This window comes from Magallana gigas, chromosome 2 (genome assembly GCF_963853765.1).
Source record: "Magallana gigas chromosome 2, xbMagGiga1.1, whole genome shotgun sequence".
In the NCBI taxonomy this organism is placed as follows: domain Eukaryota; kingdom Metazoa; phylum Mollusca; class Bivalvia; order Ostreida; family Ostreidae; genus Magallana; species Magallana gigas.
In genome coordinates, this window is record NC_088854.1 from 5,213,947 (window position 1) to 5,234,450 (window position 20,504).

Genomic DNA, 20,504 nt, shown 5'->3' on the forward strand with positions numbered 1-20,504 from the left:
CCCTGATCCAGAACTACATAAGGATATCATTAAGGTATTAAATGGTTATGAATAATGCTTTGTCCATTGGGAATTATTCAAGGGTTACTTACGCAATATGTTTATCTGTTTCAGGTTCCCAAGCACGTGGCGGTCTCACTGCAGGAAGATCTGCAGGTAGACACAGTGTGTTAAAGATTCTTCTTATGAAAATGAAAATTTTACTTCCTTATTTATTTTCTAAAACAATTTCTAAACAGTGTGTGATTGTCTCTATATAAGAGATTCAGATACCCGTCCTCTGTACGTTGGTCATAAAAAGGGCACCATATAATAAACAGCTCTGTCAGAAATTACCCAGAAATAAAGTGTCTATTAAAGGGACTTAGACAGGATTTGAGCTAATTTTTTCATCTTTTTTTTAACCTTTATCAATAATGTTTTCAAGAATGTTCAATATGGATGTTAATAGTCAAAATTTAAAAGCCAAATATCTAGTCAAAAATAAGTTACAGAAGTGAAAATTATTTGTTTTGTAATCAAAGCTAGAGTCCTGTTATTGTTTACATGTGTCTTGTATTGGTAAAATTTTCAATCTAATGTTGATTTTTGATGTTGATAAAATTATTTATGAACACATTGAATCAGTGTATCTTGTTTCCACAAGTCATTTTGTCAAAGAAATGGGATTTTTTTTTACTTTATATTATTTTAAACAAATATAGGACTCGAGCTTTGTTAACATAACAACAATTTCTTTCCTCTGTGTCTCGCTTGTAACATAACTTCTAAAATTCAGATTTTGGTAAATCATTCAAAATACAGTAAACTATTTTATACATTAAACATAAAATTTTATCTGAAATCGTGTCTAGGTCCCTTTAATTTAGAGATTAAATAGTAGAATAATAGACAGGGATGGCTTATGAGTTAATGTTTTTATGTAGATCTAATGTAAGCATAATACGTAGGGAAAAGTGTACAGATAAACATTTCTTAGATTGCATTCATTCCCGCCCCCTATATCAGTGAAAGTTTAATTTGAAATAAACAAACAAAGAAATCAATACAGCAACGCTTAAATTTGTATTTAAAAACAATTGAAAATGCAAAAACTCTTTATATTTATTGAATAGTTGCAAAAATGTCTTATAACTCATGCGAAATCTTTTTAACTTTAAAATAAGAAAATGTATGGGCAAATATAGTTCTTATAAAACGTTTTGCCAAAAGTGATCCTGACCTTGGCGGGAATGACTTTGATTGTCATTAAGGGCTTCCTGTTAAATGAAGTGTGTTTTTGTATAGTTTTAAACATAACGAGATTATTGACCGCCTACAACGAAATACAACACATCCTGTATTTGGGCCTTGGTTTCCTACTTTTGACTACGTTGTTTTACATGTAGCAGGAAATGTTTGTTTTTATCTAGATATAATAATCTCTATGGTGCAAAATAAGAAGACTAGTTTGGTAATGTATATACACTGCATTATGCTTAGAAAGGACTATTTCCAAACTTGGTTACGCATGCAAACAATGGTTCGTACTTGTTTACGCGAGCAAACACTAAAATGAGTATTTTTATGAATAATATTGCTATCACCATAGATGATTACATGCTACAAAAAGCCATAAAAACTTGGACAAATAAAGAAAATGGTTACAGGATAGATGGAGGAGAGAAAAAAGAGAAGAAAAACAAAACTGCAGAAAAGGTACAGAACATATTTTATGTATCAAGTAGTTGAGTGTTAATATGTTTGTTAAAAAAACCTACGTAGGATGCATCTTGTAAAACTGTCCTTATATACATACACTGTAGAATATAATAAAGTAATTGAGCCAATAACCTTTTATTCTCACTTAAGTTCCGCTTCTTAAGGTGGTATGGGACACCCGTCGATATTAATGTGGATTAAAGTACATGATAATTGAAATATTTCCACTGTTTTAGAATTTTCAAATTTTACAATATTTAACCAAAAATAGCTTTTAAAAATATTTGGAGAGGTAAAATTGTAAAACTCCCAGCGGGATTCATGACTTACAAATTAGTATTATACCCTTTAACCCACTGCGCTATCCACTTAGGTGACAATTCTTGAAAAGAAACTTCTTACATTGTTACACTTCATTTTATTGTTTATTTCGATAATTAATGCGTAAAATCACAAACGTGTCCCATACCAGTTTAATCGTGTTTATCCAGATAACAGCCGAGTAAAGTTTGAAGTGAACTGCAATTTATGTGACTTCATGGTTACATTTCCAGTTGAATTCATCGCATTCATCAAAATGAAAATAATCTAACATTTGTTCAGTTATTAAATTTTAGATAGTTGAAAATCGTAATGTGTATCTTTAGTGAATCGTCGAACGTTAAGTATTTGTGTTGTTTTATATTTTGTTTAATCATTGAGCGTCTGCATTAAAGCAGAAGAAACATTACACATGACAGAATGTGATTTTACTCAGGATTGTTTTTATTAATTTGAAGGAGTCACTTTAGCAAATTCATGGTAATGTTTGCATCGAAGTTAAGCAAGTCTGAGCTAATGTCATGTTCATGTGAATGGTAAGAAATATTTGTTTTTAGCTCACCTAATCCAAAGGTTCAATTAAGGTTTCCTGGTCATATACTGTTCGTCATCCATCCGTCTGTGCGTTTGTTTTTTCGTATACCTGTAAATTTTTTTCTTACTGTAAACCAACTTTTATTCGCGGCGACGTTATTTGGCGATTAACTTCCGATAAACTGGTTCGCGACGACTAATGTTCGCGACCTAGCCTTATCGAAACCCGTGTTGTTCTAGCAACCACATGACAAGGACTGGTTCGCTGCGAGAAATATTCGCGTCGACGAGGCTTTCGCTAACCTCGCAGAAAATTCTTGCACGCGAATAAAAGTTGGTTTACAGTATTTTGATTTCTTTCGTAGAACCACTGGGACAAATGAAACCAAATCTGGTACAAAGCATCATTACTTGCACGGATTTCTAAGTTGTTAGAAAAGGGCGCAAACCTCTCTAAAAGGAAGATAATTGCGAAATAGCGCAAATATGGTGTTTGTCTTAATAATATTCTTCTCAAGAATTACTGCACCAGAAATACCAATATTTACTCCAAAGATGGTATATATAGTAAAAATTATAAATTTCTTTAATCATAATTACTTCAGGATTAATACTTGGGTCCCAAGAGGGGTTCAAAGTTTAACAAAGAAATATTTTAAAGAAATTGTTTAAAAATATTCTTCTCAAGAACTACAATGCTACAGTTTGTGATATTTCTATGCAAGCACCATAAGATAGCGTAGATACAAATTTGTTAAAACCATGGCCCTACGGTCAATCTGGTTCTCCTTAAGGGGTTCAAAGATCATTTTAGGTCTTAGGATATGATCTTTCTATGTATCGTTAAAAAAAATGTTTCTACGTTGAACTTTGAACTCTTATTGACCCTAGAATTGGCATGGGGCACGGTTTTGAACAATTTAGAATATACGCTATATTTAGATGCGGTCACGTCACACTATACAATTTTTTATCCGATATTCAATCGACTTCCTCGCGGATAATGATTGGAGTTGATTGTTGAGATGGTCACACGATAGAATTTCACAATCGATTTTCAGTTTATAAAACCTATTAAATATTATTGTTATTCTACTTGAAAAAGTTCTTGTGACATCATTATTCTCACTAATGAGTCGATTGAAAATAAGATTTTCAATTTTATGGGGTAAATCAGTTATCTTTTTTAAAATTTTGTCGTCAAAGGATCGCCCACATTTGAAATCGAAGTACATGTATAATTTAACGTCTCGGTGCCTTTTCTGTACATACACACATCTGAAAAAAATATAATCACCATAATGTTACAAAGAAAATTAATGCATATTAAACATACATTTCTTTATAAGGTGGATGGAGGTTTGAACGCAAAACACTCACAACAAATGAATGAGGAAAAAACTGTGATCAATGATAGGACTGATTTGGTCCTGGAGGAAAAACATGATGAAAATTATCAACCCAGTGAAAAGGGTATGTCACGTTTGCATTTTTTAATTTCAAGTTATACCATCTATGATTTTTAAAAACGAAATTGCATCGTGTATGAAATAAAAGAGCAGCTTTTCAACCTTGTAAGAATACCAAAAATATTTACTATAGACTAACGTTTATTAACATGGCTTATTAACTAGGCTTCTTTGAAAAAATCCTCAAAACAAGCAAGAACCCCCCCCCCCCCAAAAAAAAAAAAAAAATCAATGCAAAATGTCAAATCAAACGTTTCATTACTCAAAGGATTAAACACCGGTCCTTTTAACGTCAAAGTAAATAGAAACAAGCATTCTGAGAGTATTGCATAAGCAATACACGTCCCCTACCGGTTTGTGGAAATTGTGAAAACAATGCACTGTTATGCAGAATATCGAACCCGAACATTAAAAAAATGGAATATGAAAAATTAATTTTCTCGAAAATATGTCAACCAGACGCTACAAAAGTATAAACTTGATCTGTAGTTTGACATTTACAAGCTGTTGAGCAAATTTCATATTATTCCTCAAACGCATAAAGAAAAAAAGTGTGTAAAACTGAAGTGGGACAGACAGACGGACGGACAGACAGACGGACGGACGGACGGACAGACAGACTGACGGACGGAAAGGAAAGCTATAGTCCCCTTCGGTAAAAACCGGTAGGGGACTAATAATGACTTTAAATCGACTAATCAGATTTCTAATTTTTTTATACTTTAGATAATTTTTTCTTATGAGATGTGGTTAAACATTGTTGATTAAGGTTAAACAAGATTTTCAAACGGATGATCTGGTATTGTTAATTCATGTTCATTCATCTTAGTCAATTTGCAACAATAATTTTTTCAGAAGTTTGTGAGTATGCACAATTTATTGGGATAGATCCTAACACAGAGCCCCACCTGATTTACATCGCTAGGGAGGGGATATGTGCCCCTCTACCAGACCACTGGAAACCATGGTAAGACTATAAGCTTTGAAATAAAATAGAGAGATATTTTATGAAATATATTTATTTCATGAATATATATATTTAGATGGCTTAGTCTTCAAACTTAGTATATTGAAGTCATACAATGAATAGATCAAGAAAATAAGATCTATATTAGTGTTTCTTTTTAGCTCACCTGAGCCAAAGGCTCAAGTGAGCTTTTCTGATCACAATTTGTCCGTTGTCTGTCGTCGTTGTCGTTGTCGGCGTCGGCGTTGTAAACTTTTCACATTTTCATCTTCTTCTCAAGAACCACTGGGCAGATTTCAACCAAATTTGGCACAAAGTACCACTAGGTGAAGGGGATTCAAGTTTGTTCAAATGAAGGGCAACGCCCTGTTTAAAGGGGAGATAATTGAGAATTATTGAAAATTTGTTGGTATTTTTCAAAAATCTTCTTCTCAAAAACTGTTCGGCCTGAAAAGCTCAAACTTGTGTGGAGGCATCCTCAGGTAGTGTAGATTCAAGTTTGTTCAAATCATGGTCCCCAGGGGTAGGGAGGGGCCACAATGGGGGGATCAAGTTTTACATAGAAATATATAGACAAAATCCTTAAAAATCTTCTTCTAAAAAACTATCAGGCCAGAAAAGCTCAAATTAAAATGGGAGCCTCCTCAGATAGTGTAGATTCAAGTTTGTTCAAATCATGGTCCCCGGGGGTAGGGTGGGGCCACAATGGGGGGATCAAGTTTTACATAGAAATATATAGACAAAATCTTTAAAAATCTTCTTCTAAAAATTATTTGGCCAGAGAAGCTCAAATCAAAGTGGAAGCTTCCTCAGGTAGTGTAGATTCAAGTTTGTTCAAATCATGGTCCCCAGGGGTAGGGTGGGGCCACAATGGGGGGATCAAGTTTTACATAGGAATATATAGAGAAAATCTAAAAAAATCTTCTTCTAAAAAATTATTAGGCCAGAAAAGCTCAAATAAAAGTGGAAGCTTCCTCAGGTAGTGTAGATTCAAGTTTGTTCAAATCATGGTCTCCGGGGCTAGGGTGGGGCCACAATTAGGGGATCAAGTTTTACATAGAAATATATAGACAAAATCTTTAAAAATCTTCTTCTAAAAAACTATCGGGCCAGAAAAGCTCAAATTAAAATGGAAGCATCCTCAGGAAGTGTAGATTCAAGTTTGTTCAAATTATGGTCCCCGGGGGTAGGGTGGGCCACAAGAGTTTTACATAGGAATATATCGAAATTTTTAAAAAAAATCTTCTTCTCAAAAACTATCGGGCCAGAAAAGCTTAAATTTGAGTGGAAGCATCCTCAGATAGTGTAGATTCAAGTTTGTTCAAATCATGGTCCCCAGGGGTAGGGTGGGGCCACAATTAGGGGATAAATTTTTATACAGGAATATATATAGAGAAAATCTTTAAAAAAATTTCTTTTCAAAACTTTATGGCCAAGAAAGCTCAAATTGTAACCATCCTCAGATAATGTAGATTCAAGTTTGTTCAAATCATGGTCCCTGGGGGTAGGGCGGGGCCACAAGAGTTTTACATAGGAATATATCGAAATTTTTAAAAAAAATCTTCTTCTCAAAAACTATCGGGCCAGAAAAGCTTAAATTTGAGTGGAAGCATCCTCAGATAGTGTAGATTCAAGTTTGTTCAAATCATCGTCCCCAGGGGTAGGGTGGGGCCACAATTAGGGGATAAATTTTTATACAGGAATATATATAGAGAAAATCTTTAAAAAAATTTCTTTTCAAAACTTTATGGCCAAGAAAGCTCAAATTGTAACCATCCTCAGATAATGTAGATTCAAGTTTGTTCAAATCATGGTCCCTGGGGGTAGGGCGGGGCCACAATGGGGGATAAATTTTTATATATAGAGAAAATCTTTAAAAATCTTCTTCTCAAAACTATAAGGCCGTGAAAGCCCAAATTTAAGAGGAAGCATCCCAAGATCGTAAAGATTCAAGTTTGTTTAAATAATAGTCATGGGGTATGGTGAGGCCACAATGGGGGATGAATTTTTACATAGGAATATATAGAGAAAATCTTTAATATCTTCTTTTTAAAGACTATTTGGCCAGACAAGCCTAAACTTGTGTAGAGGCATCCTCGGATAGTGTAAATTCAAGTTTGCAAAATCACAGTCCCTAGTGATAGGGCTGGGCCGTGATGGCGGTTTGAATTTTTACATAGGAATATATAGAGAAAAATCTTTAAAAATATTTTGGGAAAGTTTTCGGTCCAAAACTCGGTACTTAGTGTGAAAGCACAGGTTATGCAGATTTAAGTTTGATGAAACCATGATTCCCTAGAGAAAAGGGGGGCCACGAAATGGAGGGGGGGGGGGGTAAATTGGAATAGAGAAAAATCTTCTTACAGGTACAACAACAAAAGGGGCTTGGTATTTACCAAAAAAAAGAGGTGGATAAAAATTGGCAGATTTTCTATTTTTTTTTAGCAAGATCTACTGTACTTAGTTGTCAAGATATTTTGATACTGTAATGCTAATTTGATCAGAATTAAGGCAAGTGTTGCTCAGGTGAGCGATGTGGCCCCTGGGCCTCTTGTTTTTAGTAAGGATTCACAAGGAGAAATATACTACTTTAATTTTGCTACTGGAGAGACTATATGGGATCACCCCTGTGATGAGTTATACAGACAAAAGGTCAAAGAGGAAAGGGCGAAACCATCAAGGAATTGTAAAGGTAAGAGCACTGATCCAGAACTACATAAGGATATTATTAAGGTATCAAATGCTTATGAATTATGCTTTGTTCATTGGGAATTATTCAAGGGTTACTTACGCAATATGTTTATCTGTTTCAGGTTCCCAAGCACTTGGCGGTCCCACTGCAGGAAGATCTGCAGGTGGGCACAGTGTGTTAAAGATTTACCGATTCTTCTTATGAAAATGAAAATTTTACTGCCCTATTTATTTTTTAAAACAATTTCTAAACAGTGTGTGATTGTCTTTATATAAGAGATTCAGATACCTGTCCACTGTACGTTGGTCATAAAATGGGCAACATATAACAAACAGCTCTGTCAAAAATTTCCCAGAAATAAAGTGTCTATTAAAGGGACTTAGAGAGGATTTGAGCTAATTTTTTTCAAAATTTATTTTTTTATTCTTAATGTCAAGAATGTTCAATATGGATGTTTCATAATGCTTTGTCAAAATTTGAAAGCCAAATATCTAGTCAAAATTAAGTTACAGAGGTGAAAATTCTTTGTTTTGTAATCAAAGCTAGAGTCCTGTTATTGTTTACATGTGTCTTGTACTGGTAACATTTTCAATCTAATGTTGATTTTTGATGTTGATAAAATTATTTATGAACACATTGAATCAGTTTATCTTGTTTGCACAAGTCATTTTGTCAAAGAAATTGTACTTTCTTTACTTTATATTTTTTGTAAACAAATATAAGATTCGAGCTTTGTTTAAATAACAACGACTTCTTTCCTCTGTGTCTCGCTTGTAACATAACTTCTAAAATTCAAATTTTGGTAAATCATTCAAAATACAGAAGTAAACTATTTTATACATTAAACATAAAATTTTATCTGAAATCGTGTCTAGGTCCCTTTAATTTAGAGATTGAATAGCATAATATGTAGGGGAAAGTGTACAGATATTACATTTCTGATATTGCATTCATTCCCGCCCCCTATATCAGTTAAAGTTTAATTTGAAATAAACAAACAAAGAAACTAATACAGCAACGCTTAAATTTGTATTTAAAAACCATTGAAAATGCAAAAACTCTTTATATTTATTGAATAGTTGCAAAAATGTTTTTAGCTCACCGAGACGAAGTCAGGGGGAGCTTATGCTATACCCTCGGCGTCGGCGTCGGCGTCCGGACCTGGTTAAAGTTTTTGTTGCAGGTCCTGTATCTAAGCTATTACTTGTCCTATCTTCACCAAACTTGCATGGATGATGCATCTGGACCTACTTATGGACTTGAAAGACTTGGATGCTGAATCTGAGTCCTAAATTTCAGATGCTGGAGGAGGTTAAGGTTGTTGGATCAGGTTAAAGTTTTTGTTGCAGGTGCCCTTTGATAGCAATATTTAAGTTACTGTTGGTCCGTACTTCACCAAACTTGCATGGATGGTGTGTCTTATGATACTGATGCACCAGACATGCTTGAGTGCTGAATCTGAGCTATAGGTTTCGGATGCTGGAGGAGGTTAAGGTTTTTGGACCAGGTTAAAGTTTTTGTTGCAGGTGCCCTCTGATAGCAATATCTAAGTTACTGCTGGTCCATACTTCACCAAACTTGCATTGATGGTGTTTCTTATGATACTAGTACTGATGCACCAGGCAGGCTTGGGTGCTGAATCTGAGCTATAGGCTACAGATGCTGAAGGAGGTTAAGGTTTTTAGAGCTGGTTAAAGTTTTTGTTGCAGGTGCCCTTTGATGATTATATCTTAGTTACTACTTGTTCTAACTTCACCAGACTTCCATGGATGGTGCGTCTAATGATACTGATGCACCAGACAGGCTTGAATGCTGAACCTGAGCCATAGGTTTCGGATGCTGGTGGAGGTTAAGGTTTTTAGAGCTGGTTAAAGTTTTTGTTGCAGGTGCCCTCTGATGATTATATCTGAGTTATTACTTGTCCTAACTTCACCAGACTTCCATGGATGGTGCGTCTTATGATACTGATGCACCAGACAGGCTTGAATGCTGAACCTGAGCCATAGGTTTCGGATGCTGGATATGGTTAAGTTTTTTGGAACAGGTCACATGTTTAATAGATAATAGTACTTTTTCAAACTTACATAGTTGATTAAACTGTAATATGAATGAATCACAGAGGAAGCTTTAGATGCAGAGCTTGATCTCCATTATCAAGGATGCTAAAAAATATATCTTAGTAATTACAGGTCCTAACTTCACAAAACTTGAATGGATGGTATGTCTTATGATACAGATGCACCTGACAGGCATGGATGTTGAATCTGAGCCAAAGGTTGCGGATGCTGGAGCAGGTTAAGGTTTTAATTGCTAGTGCCCTCTGATGATGATATCTTAGTTACTACTTGTTCTAACTTCACCAGACTTCCATGGATGGTGCGTCTTATGATACTGATGCACCAGACAGGCTTGAATGCTGAACCTGAGCCATAGGTTTCGGATGCTGGAGGAGGTTAAGGTTTTTAGAGCTGGTTAAAGTTTTTGTTGCAGGTGCCCTCTGATGATTATATCTTAGTTATTACTTGTCCTAACTTCACCAGACTTCCATGGATGGTGCGTCTTATGATACTGATGCACCTGACAGTCTTGAATGCTGAGTCTGAGCCATAGGTTTCAGATGCTGGATATGGTTAAGTTTTTTGGAACAGGTCACATGTTTAATAGATAATAGTACTTTTTCAAACTTGCATAGTTGATTAAACTGTAATATGAATGAATCACAGAGGAAGCTTCAGATGCAGAGCTTGATCTCCATTATCAAGGATGCTAAAAAATATATCTTAGTAATTACAGGTCCTAACTTCACAAAACTTGAATGGATGGTATGTCTTATGATACAGATGCACCTGACAGGCATGGATGTTGAATCTGAGCCAAAGGTTGCGGATGCTGGAGCAGGTTAAGGTTTTAATTGCTAGTGCCCTCTGATGATGATATCTTAGTTATTACTGGTCTGAACTTCACCAAACTTGCATGGAGATGCGCCTTATGTATACTGATGCACCTGACAGGCTTGAATGCTGAATCTAAGCCATATGTTTTGGATGCTGGATGAGGTTTAGTTTTTTTTGGAACAGGTCACATGTTTTATAGATGATAGCTTGCATAGTTGATTTAACTATATTATAAATGAAACGCAGAGGTTGCTTCAGATGCAGAGCCTGATCTCAATTATCAAGGATGCTAAAGAAATCTCCTACCTCACTCAAACTTGCCCGATAGATAGATGTGTTTTTTGATAAATGATATAACATGATTCCTATGATATAGTATTGTATGGTATGAAACAATATTGTTTAATATGATACAATATAATATCATATGCAATATTATAAAAAGTTATATGATACGATATGATATTGTATCAATTTTTTTGATATTTTATGTTATGATATTGTATCATGATATCCTTATATATGGTATTGTATATTATGATACAATATTGTATAATAGTATATTGTATTATTAATTTATTATTTTATCACATTATACTATTACATAAGATATTGCAAAATATAATATTGTATCCTATGATACAATATTGTATATTCTATAATATTGTATCATACGATAGTGTATAATATGATATTAATTTCTGTAATATAGAATTATATCACATGAAATTGTATAATATGATAATGTAATATTATATAATATCGTATCATACGATATTGTATAATATGATATTGGTTTATATTATGATATATTATCGCATGAAATTGTATTGTATGATATTGTAAAATATATTATTGTATCATATGATACAATATGTATAATATAATATTGTATTATATAATATTTTACTTTATCACATAATATTGTATCATTTGATATGATACAATGTTGTATCAAATTATATTGTATCATATGATACAATATCATATTATGTATCAAAAATGATACATTATCATACAATATCATACTATATTATACAATATAATATCATTATATTGTTTCATTGTTCTGATGTATTTTGTAATATGATATTGTTATAATATACTATATTGTTTTATATATTATGATATTGTATCATGTGATCAAATACAATAACGTATAACACAATACAATGTCATATCATACGTTACAATATCATATCTCATCATTGTTTATTATGGTTTGTTATTGTATTATATGATATATGTTGTATATATGATAGGATGCAATGTTTAATTTTATATTATTTAATTGATTAACATATGAACATATGATTATCATACAATTTTTTTAACAGATGATATACGATATTGTGTCAAAACAGAATCCATGAATATCCAAGATCATAAAGTATGATTTTCATTTAATATGATAAAGGTGGTCTCATAAAGGTGAAGTCTCATAAGGGTGATGTCTCGTCTCGGTGAGCTTTGTAATCTGTGATTACCTATGTTTTAACTCATGCGAAATCTTTTAAAATTTAAATTAGAAAATGTATGGGCAAATATAGTTCTTACAAAACGTTTTGCCAAAAGTGATCCTGACCTTGGCGGGAATGACTTTGATTGTCATTAAGGGCTTCCTGTTAAATGAAGTGTGTTTTGTACAGTTTTAAACATAACGAAATTATTGACTGCTTACGGCGAAATACAACACATCCTCATTTGGGCATTGGTTTACTCCTTTTGACTACTCTGTTTCTTCTGTTGCAGGAAGTGTTTGTTTTTATCTAGATATAATAATTTCTATGGTGAAAAATTAATAGACTAGTACACTATATTTTGTTTAGAAAGTACTATTTCCAAACGCATGCAAACAATTGTCCATACTTGTTTACGCGAGCAAACACTAAAATGAGTACTTTTATGAATAATATTGCTATCACCATAGATAATTACATACTACAAAAAGCCATAACAACTTTGACAAAATGTTTAAATTTATGTCTAATCAAGGGGCAAATAAAGGAAATGGTTACAGGGCAGATGGAGGGGAGAAAAAAGAGAAGGAAAACAAAACTGCAGAAAAGGTACAGATCATATTTTATGTATTAAGTAGTGTTAATATGTTTGTTAAAAAAAAAGTACGTAGGATGCATCTTGTAAAACTGTCCTTATATACATACACTGTAGAATATAATAAAGTAATTGAGCCAATAACCTTTTATTCTCACTTAAGTTCCGCTTCTTAAGGTGGTATTTGACACCCGTCGATATTAATGTGGATTAAAGTACATGATAATTGAAATACTTCCAATGTTTTAGAATTTTCAAATTTTACAATATTTAACCAAAAAATAGCTTTTAAAAATATTTGGAGAGGTAAAATTGTAAAACTCCCAGCGGGATTCGAAATCATGATTTACAAATTCGTAGTATACCCTTTAACCCACTGCGCTATGCACTTTGGAGACAATACTTGAAAAGAAACTTATTAATCGTGTTAATCCTGATAACAGCTGAGTAAAGTGTGAAACGAACTGCAATTTATGTGACTTCATGGTTACATTTCCAGTTAAATTCATCGCATTCATAAAAATGAAAATCATCTTACATTTGTTCAGTTATTAAATTTAAGATAGTTAAAAATCGTAATGTGTATCTTTAGTGAATCGGCGAACGTTTGGTATTTGTGTTGTTTTATATTTTGTTTCATCATTGAGGGTCTGTATTAAAGCAGATGAAACATTACACATGACAAAATGTGAATTTACTCAGGATTGTTTTTATCGTGTTTTGATTAATTTGAAGGAGTCACTTTAGCACATTAATGTACTGGTAATCATGGTAATGTTTGCATCGAAGTTAAGCAAGTCTGAGCTCGTGTCATGTTCATGTGAATGGTAAGAATTATTTGTTTTTAGCTCACCTAATCCGAAGGTTCAATTAAGGTTTCCTGGTGACATACTTTTCGTCATCCATCAGTCTGTCCGGTTTTTTTCTGTATGTCTGTAAATTTTCACATATTTTGATTTCTTTCGTAGAACCTCTGGGCCAAATGTAACCAAATCTGATAATTGCGAAATAGTGCAAATATGGTGTTTGTCTTAAAAATATTCTTCTCAAGAACCACTGCAATCGAAATACCAATATTTACACCAAAGATTGTATAAATAGTAAAAATTATAAATTTCTTCAAACATAATTACTCCAGGATTAATACTTGGGTCCCAAGAGAGGTTCAAAGTTTAACAAAGAAATATATTGGGAAATTGTTTTAAAATATTCTTCTCAAGAACTACAATGCTACAGTTTGTGATATTTCTATGCAAGAACCTTAAGATAGCATAGATTCAAATTTGTTAAAACCATGGCCCTACGGTCAATCTGGTGCTCCTTCAGGGGTTCAAAGATCATTTTAGGTCTTACACAGGATATGATCTTTCTATGTATCGTTTAAATGAATTGGTTCTACTTTGAACTTTGATTTCTTCTATTGACCCCAGAGTTGGCATGGGTACGGTTTTTAACAATTTAGAATATTCGCTATATCTAAATGCGGTCAAGTCTCACTATACAATTTTTTATCCGATATTCAATCGACTTCCTTGGGGAAAATGATTGAGTTGATTGTTGAGATGGTCACACGATAGAATTTCACAATTGATTTTCAATTTATAAAACATATTAAATATTATTATTATTATTCTACTTGAAACAGTTATTGTGTACATACACACATCTGTAAAAAAAAATTAATCACCATTAAGTTACGTAGAAAATTAATGCATATTAAACATACATTTCTTTATAAGGTGGATGGAGGTTTGAACGCAAAACACTCACAACAAATGAATGAGGAAAAAACTGTGATCAATGATAGGACTGATTTGGTCCTAGAGGAAAAACATGATGAAAATTATCAACCCAGTGAAAAGGGTATGTCACGTTTGCATTTTTAATTTCATTTTACCCATTTAATTTTATACCATCTATGATTTTTAAAAACGAAATCGCATCGTGTATAAAATGAAAGAGCAGCTTTTCAACCTTGTAAGAAGACCAAAAATATTAACTATAGACTAACGTTTCCAGCTGAGAATACAATTTCAATTTCATCTATCCAATCATTAATAGAAACATCTGATTTTGACATTGGGCGGCCTCAAAGTCTTCAATTTTCTTGTTTCGAGTGTAAAAGTTTGTTTTTCAATAACTTGTTTGGATTGTGATCTATGTTTTGCTTCTAATAGTTTGATTTCTAATTGATGAACACGATACTGCAATTCAGCTTTCTTCATGGTGATAAAATAACAATGGTAACAACAGTACTCACGAACAAAATTCACACCGCGGAAAATATAAGGACTTTAACACAGGAAAACATTCAACTTGATATCTTCTCACTGCCACAATAGAAAGTCGAACAAGTTCTTTCAGATAAATTCACTACTATGATTGAAACTTATTTTTTTTTTATAGCTGCATATTTGGAAAATAAATTCCTACGGTATGCTTGAAGATGTTTTCTTGCAGCGCCATGTGTAATCGAGCAGTAAGGAAATCCAAAAGACAGCCGTTTTGTTTAACAGATTTATTAAAGGGTTTAAAGCATGGACCTATAAACAAAGAAAAATACATTAGACAAAATACAAATTTACATGTACGTTTAATATGTTTTAGTTTCGATATTTCGTTGACAAAAAGCAACCGTTACTTCAGTATTCATTTATAAGGTAAAACTTGTTTCGTGACAATTTAATATTATAGAACTTACAAACAAGTTTTAAAAATTGCTATGGCAAGTTTAACTGCAAAAATACGATTAAGTATAAACCTTGCAATTAAATTAATATGCCCTAATCACTATCATGTTAGTAAAGAAATATATAACTATATTTTTTTTTATAAATATAATATTAACATACCACAAGATGCAGCTGATAAACACAGGATTGTCCGACGTCGTTGAAAATGAAATATTGTCCAATTTTACTTAGTTTGAACGGTTACTTATACTTATAGAGAATCAAATATTGGATAATACTATTACTTATTAGGTTATATATTGGGTTGATCAATCTCATAGATGGAAAGGCGAAGCCGAGCCGTCTATGAGATTGATCAACCCAATATATTTCCGTAGTGAGTCAGTAACTAACCTAATAAGTGTTTTGTTTTCCCGAGGACTATCAAGCGACATATTTATTCACAAATAGCGATGATCTACGCAAAGCCATGTACAAGATACCTAACACCTCGTCCAATTTAACTCATTTAAACTCTTCAAAATTTTCAATCTCACCTTTCAAATACTCTTTAAAAATCTTTGCTTCACCTATGTTCACTTACAATGTTTTGTTGCTATTCAATTTTAAAAGTTTTCTTCCTATCCTCTGCAGAGATTTGATCAAATTTTGACGCTGCCATTTTGTTCTGCTCCAGACAAAACAATGTGACGTCAATATTCGAAGGGCAACTACTCTAATTTTAAAGAATTTCAAAGGGCAACTACTCCAAATACGCGCTATGTTTAAACCAATGAAAGTGTGACTTTTCAGTCCAATGGAAAACAATATGAATTAATAAAATTAAAGAACCATACGCGCACGTACAATAAAACTGTAGATGGATAATATTCATGAATATACTACACAAAGCGAAAATAGAAAATCCAAAAACGAATAAATATATATAAAATAGATAGTAATAAATCTGTTCTACCACAAGTGCCTGTAGAGTAAGTGAATATTTTTGATATATTAAATAAACATCTGGAAAGTTTGGAGAGAACAAGACAGAAACACACAATTTTATTGAAATTATATTATAGTATACAAAGAACAATCTGAATGTTCACCGGCAGAATCTTGAAATATACGATAGGTTAATTGTTTGTATGGTTTTTTTGTGTGTTCCAAAGCACCTGATTAATGAACAAAAAATAATGAATAAAATAGAAATGTTTATTGGAGTTAATATGGCGTATAACTGACCGCGGTGATCTTCTTACTGGGGTTACTGCAGGAATGCCTTGCAATATTTACAATATAATTACACAATGTGACGACACATCAATAGGTATAGTGTGCAGTATGCGAAACCAAGAAAAAATATCTAGCTTTGATTTCGAAATGCTAAGAAAATTTCACAAAAATATTTATCCAACTTTTATAGAAATTCTTCGCATTATTTTTTATATTCAATCTGATCATTGTACATATTATTAGATTTTCCCGTTTTTAAAAAAAACGCAAAACTGGCGGAAATTTTCGTGCAAAATGAAAAACCAAATGCGCCATAACTCAAAGGAATTAACACCGATCCTTTTTACGTCAAAGTAAATAGAAATAATAATTTTAAATGGACCAATCAGATTTCTAATTTTTACGACGCTGTTCATGATTATTTCTCAATGTCATCTAGTCAGATTTTGGTAATAAACGTAAAGAATTATTTTGAAACGCATTATCTTGGATTGCGAATTCATGTTCACTTATCTTATTCAATGTACATCAATATATTTTTAGAAGTTTGTGATTATGCAGAAATTATTGGGATTGATCCTAAAACAGAGCCCCACCTGATTTACATCGCTAGGGAGGGGATATGTGCCCCTCTACCAGACCACTGGAAACCATGGTAAGACTACATGTCTTAATAAAATGAAGAGATATTTTATAACACTGGAATATGTAGACAGCTTATTCTTCAGACTTAGTAGATTGAAGTCATACAATAAATAGATCAAGAAAATGATATCTACATGTATACTAGTGTTTCTTGTTTAGTCAAGATTCAGAAGGAGATATATACTACTTCAATTTTGCTACTGGAGAGAATAAATGGGATCACCCCTGTGATAAGTTATACAGAGAAAAGGTCAAAGAGGAAAGGGCGAAACTCTCAATGAATAGAAAAGGTAAGAACACTGATCAAGAACTATATTAGGATAACTTGTATTATCAAACGTGGTTAGTCCATTCAGAAATTAGAATCAATCCATTAAAGGGTTTGATCAGCAATCTATTTTTGTCATGTTCCCAAGCTGGAAGATTTGCAGGTTAACACAGTGTCTTAATGATGCCAATTCTTCACATAAATGGAAATTAATCTTCTTTAAACTTTCTTCCACCTTATATTTTCTAAACAATGCAATCGTTGATATGAGATATAATTCACACCCCAGCCACAGTACGCTGGCCATAAATAGGGCACCATATAATACACAGCTTGGTCAGAAATTACCCATTAAATCAGAAACAAAGTGTCTTCTAAATTTGAAATTAAATGTTGTAATAATAAAATACCGAGATGTTTCATATTCAATCTTGTTATGCATTAATAATATAAGGATAGTACGTAGGTATGATACATGTTTGACATTGGCTTCAATCCGACCTTAAATCAGTTTAAGTATTAATGTACATATAAAGCAACCAATACAGCAAAACATGCATTATTATCAAAGTACTTTTTTAATTGTTGCGAAGATGTTTTTGAACGCATGCAAAATATTTCAAACTTAAAAATTATAAACTGCATGGGTAAATTTAGTTGTTATAAACATTTTTGCTGGAATTGGTCCTAATCTTGTCTAGATGGACTTTGAATGCCAGTGCGTCCTCTTATTAGATCAAATGTGTTCTTATAAAGTTTTTAACATAACGTAATTCTTCAATAATTGTTGCCTTTTGGTTATTTTCCACACTGCTTACGGTGAAAAGCAACACATACTTGATGTAAATGATATCTGTTTTACCTGTTGCAGAGAGTGTTAGTTTTATCTAGAAATAATCTCTATGTTGCAAAACATGTAGACTAGTAGGTTGATCAATGCACATATAATTTGCACATTTTAAAAAGTGCAACTTCTACACTTTTTATAAAAGTGTTACTCGCCATTTTCCATACCTGTTTACACATGCAAAGAATTGGTTATATTTGGTTACGCGAGCGAACACTAAAATTAAATGTATAACATTGCCATTACCATAGTTTACGTACTGCAAAAAGCCACAACAATTTGAACAAACTTTTAAAATTTATGTCTTATCAAGGGGCAAGTAAAGGAAATAGTTACAAAGCAGATGGAGGGAAGAAAAAAGAGAAGAAATACAAAACTGCAGAAAAGGTACAGAACATCTATGATATATTTCAAGTTGTTGAGTGTTCATATCTTTGTCACGAACATAAGTGGGACACAGCTAGTAAAATTGTTTTTTAAAATAATAAAATATAAATTAGACAGATTTTGATTCCGTTTTAATGTTTTATCAAATATTATTATTAGGAAAACGATGCCAAACTACAAAGACTGGAGGAACTGCTGAAAATAAGGAGAGAATTAGAAGAGGAGAGGAAAATAATGAAGGACAAAGATCAACAAGTCAAGTAGGTGTTAGTAACGTCAGTGGTGTTTATCATCTCCAAAAAGGCAACCATCTGGATGATATTGAGGAATGTGGGGAAAGGACAGACGCAGAAAACGTGCATGCTGCAAAACGTATTTTTTTTCGAATGGAAATAATACCGGCAATAGTGTGCTAGCTAAATTTTTGATTTTACTTGTATTTATGACATTTTGTTGTTGTTTTAACTCTATGATAAAATTAAGTTAAATGTTGACTTTTTCTTAATTTTTATAAAATGAATGACTGACAAGTTACTTCACGTGTACCATGCACGGATCGAAAGGGATCGGGGTCCATCCTGGAAAATCAAACTTCTTAATTTCATTGTAAATTAACACAAAAATGCCTCAGACCCCTCACCCCTCCCGGAATCACTTGTCCCCCTGGGCAACATTTCTGGACCGCCCATGCCTGCATTATGCCGACAGAGAGAAGTTTTGTACTGTTTTGCATACAGGCGTCTGATTAGTCAGGACAGTTATTACTCCTATAGAAGTCCTTATTGTATTGTTTATTAATACCAAGAACAATTCATTGGTCTAACGTATATACATAAATAAGTTGCACAAACATGTAGATATTTTTAAAAATCACGATCTTAAATTAGTCTGCGGGATATCAGTGTATATATAGTACAATGACAATGGTAAAACAGAGATTATACATATTCTAGTAAATAAGAAAATGGAGAGCATATTCTCAAGACAAAACAAAAATAGTATGATATTGTTATCTTAATTTTAAGCATTTATAAAGGTATTTGCACAAATTACACAACTCTTTGATATTCTTTGTTGGCAGTAATTAAATGAGTTCAAAGACAGAATTCGAAGTGTTATCATAATTGTGATATTGCAATTGAACATAGTTTTCAAACTCTCTCGTTTCTTTGGATATTATAAAACCTACCACGCTCAATCTCAAGTTGATGAGAAGATAAACGATATTTACTTATTATAAACTATACATGTACATTTGTTATTGGTTTTTCAAATATTCTTTGAATTCTTGTGAATTCATTTGGAAAGATTTAATTAGTTTTCTGTGATGATGGAAGCTAACAGCTTATGCGTGTTGAATATATGTATACATTTTTACAATCAGGTTTTCGGTGTGATTTATATCTAAACATGTATGTGTGTATCTCAAATACGTTTTCACATTTTCCAACATAATCAATGTATGTGTATATTTGTTTCAAAAGACAAGTTATAATGTTTTGAAAAATATGCATCATATTTTGTCAGCAGATTAAAATTAAAAATCAAAATATATTTCTGCTTTCTTGTTAATATATGATCTACGAAAAAGGATCGCCACCAATCAATTTAATGAAAATTAGATTTGTATTCTTTCATATGCCTGTGAAATTTGGGGTTTCCACAAAGCACCCGATATAGAAAAGGTACATCTCAATTTTTGTAAGAGAATTCTTGGGGTCAACAAAAAAACTACAAATAATTTAGTGTATTATGAACTGGGTAGATTTCCTTTGTAAATTAGAAGAAAACTACGAATTTTCAAATACTGGTT

The 20,504-nt window shown here is 32.6% G+C and overlaps 1 protein-coding gene across 4 annotated transcripts in view; it reads left to right on the forward strand.

Moving 5' to 3' along the window:
* The window catches only part of LOC105317981 (uncharacterized), a 33,871-nt gene extending 13,628 nt beyond the window's left edge, over positions 1–20,243 (forward strand). For 2 of the 4 annotated variants that reach the window (XM_066074659.1, XM_066074660.1), the window contains 12 exons: positions 115–165; positions 1,592–1,698; positions 3,906–4,029; positions 4,881–4,992; positions 7,554–7,684; positions 7,806–7,847; positions 12,574–12,647; positions 14,373–14,496; positions 17,088–17,199; positions 17,349–17,479; positions 18,618–18,691; positions 18,851–20,243. In XM_066074659.1, the coding sequence (XP_065930731.1) occupies positions 115–165; positions 1,592–1,698; positions 3,906–4,029; positions 4,881–4,992; positions 7,554–7,684; positions 7,806–7,847; positions 12,574–12,647; positions 14,373–14,496; positions 17,088–17,199; positions 17,349–17,479; positions 18,618–18,691; positions 18,851–18,955 (1,187 nt within the window). In that variant the 3' untranslated portion in view covers positions 18,956–20,243. The remainder of the gene's footprint in view (positions 1–114; positions 166–1,591; positions 1,699–3,905; positions 4,030–4,880; positions 4,993–7,553; positions 7,685–7,805; positions 7,848–12,573; positions 12,648–14,372; positions 14,497–17,087; positions 17,200–17,348; positions 17,480–18,617; positions 18,692–18,850) is intronic. The other 2 variants (XM_034447151.2, XM_066074661.1) reach the window with 2 other exon arrangements.
* The last annotated feature ends 261 nt before the right edge of the window (positions 20,244–20,504 follow it).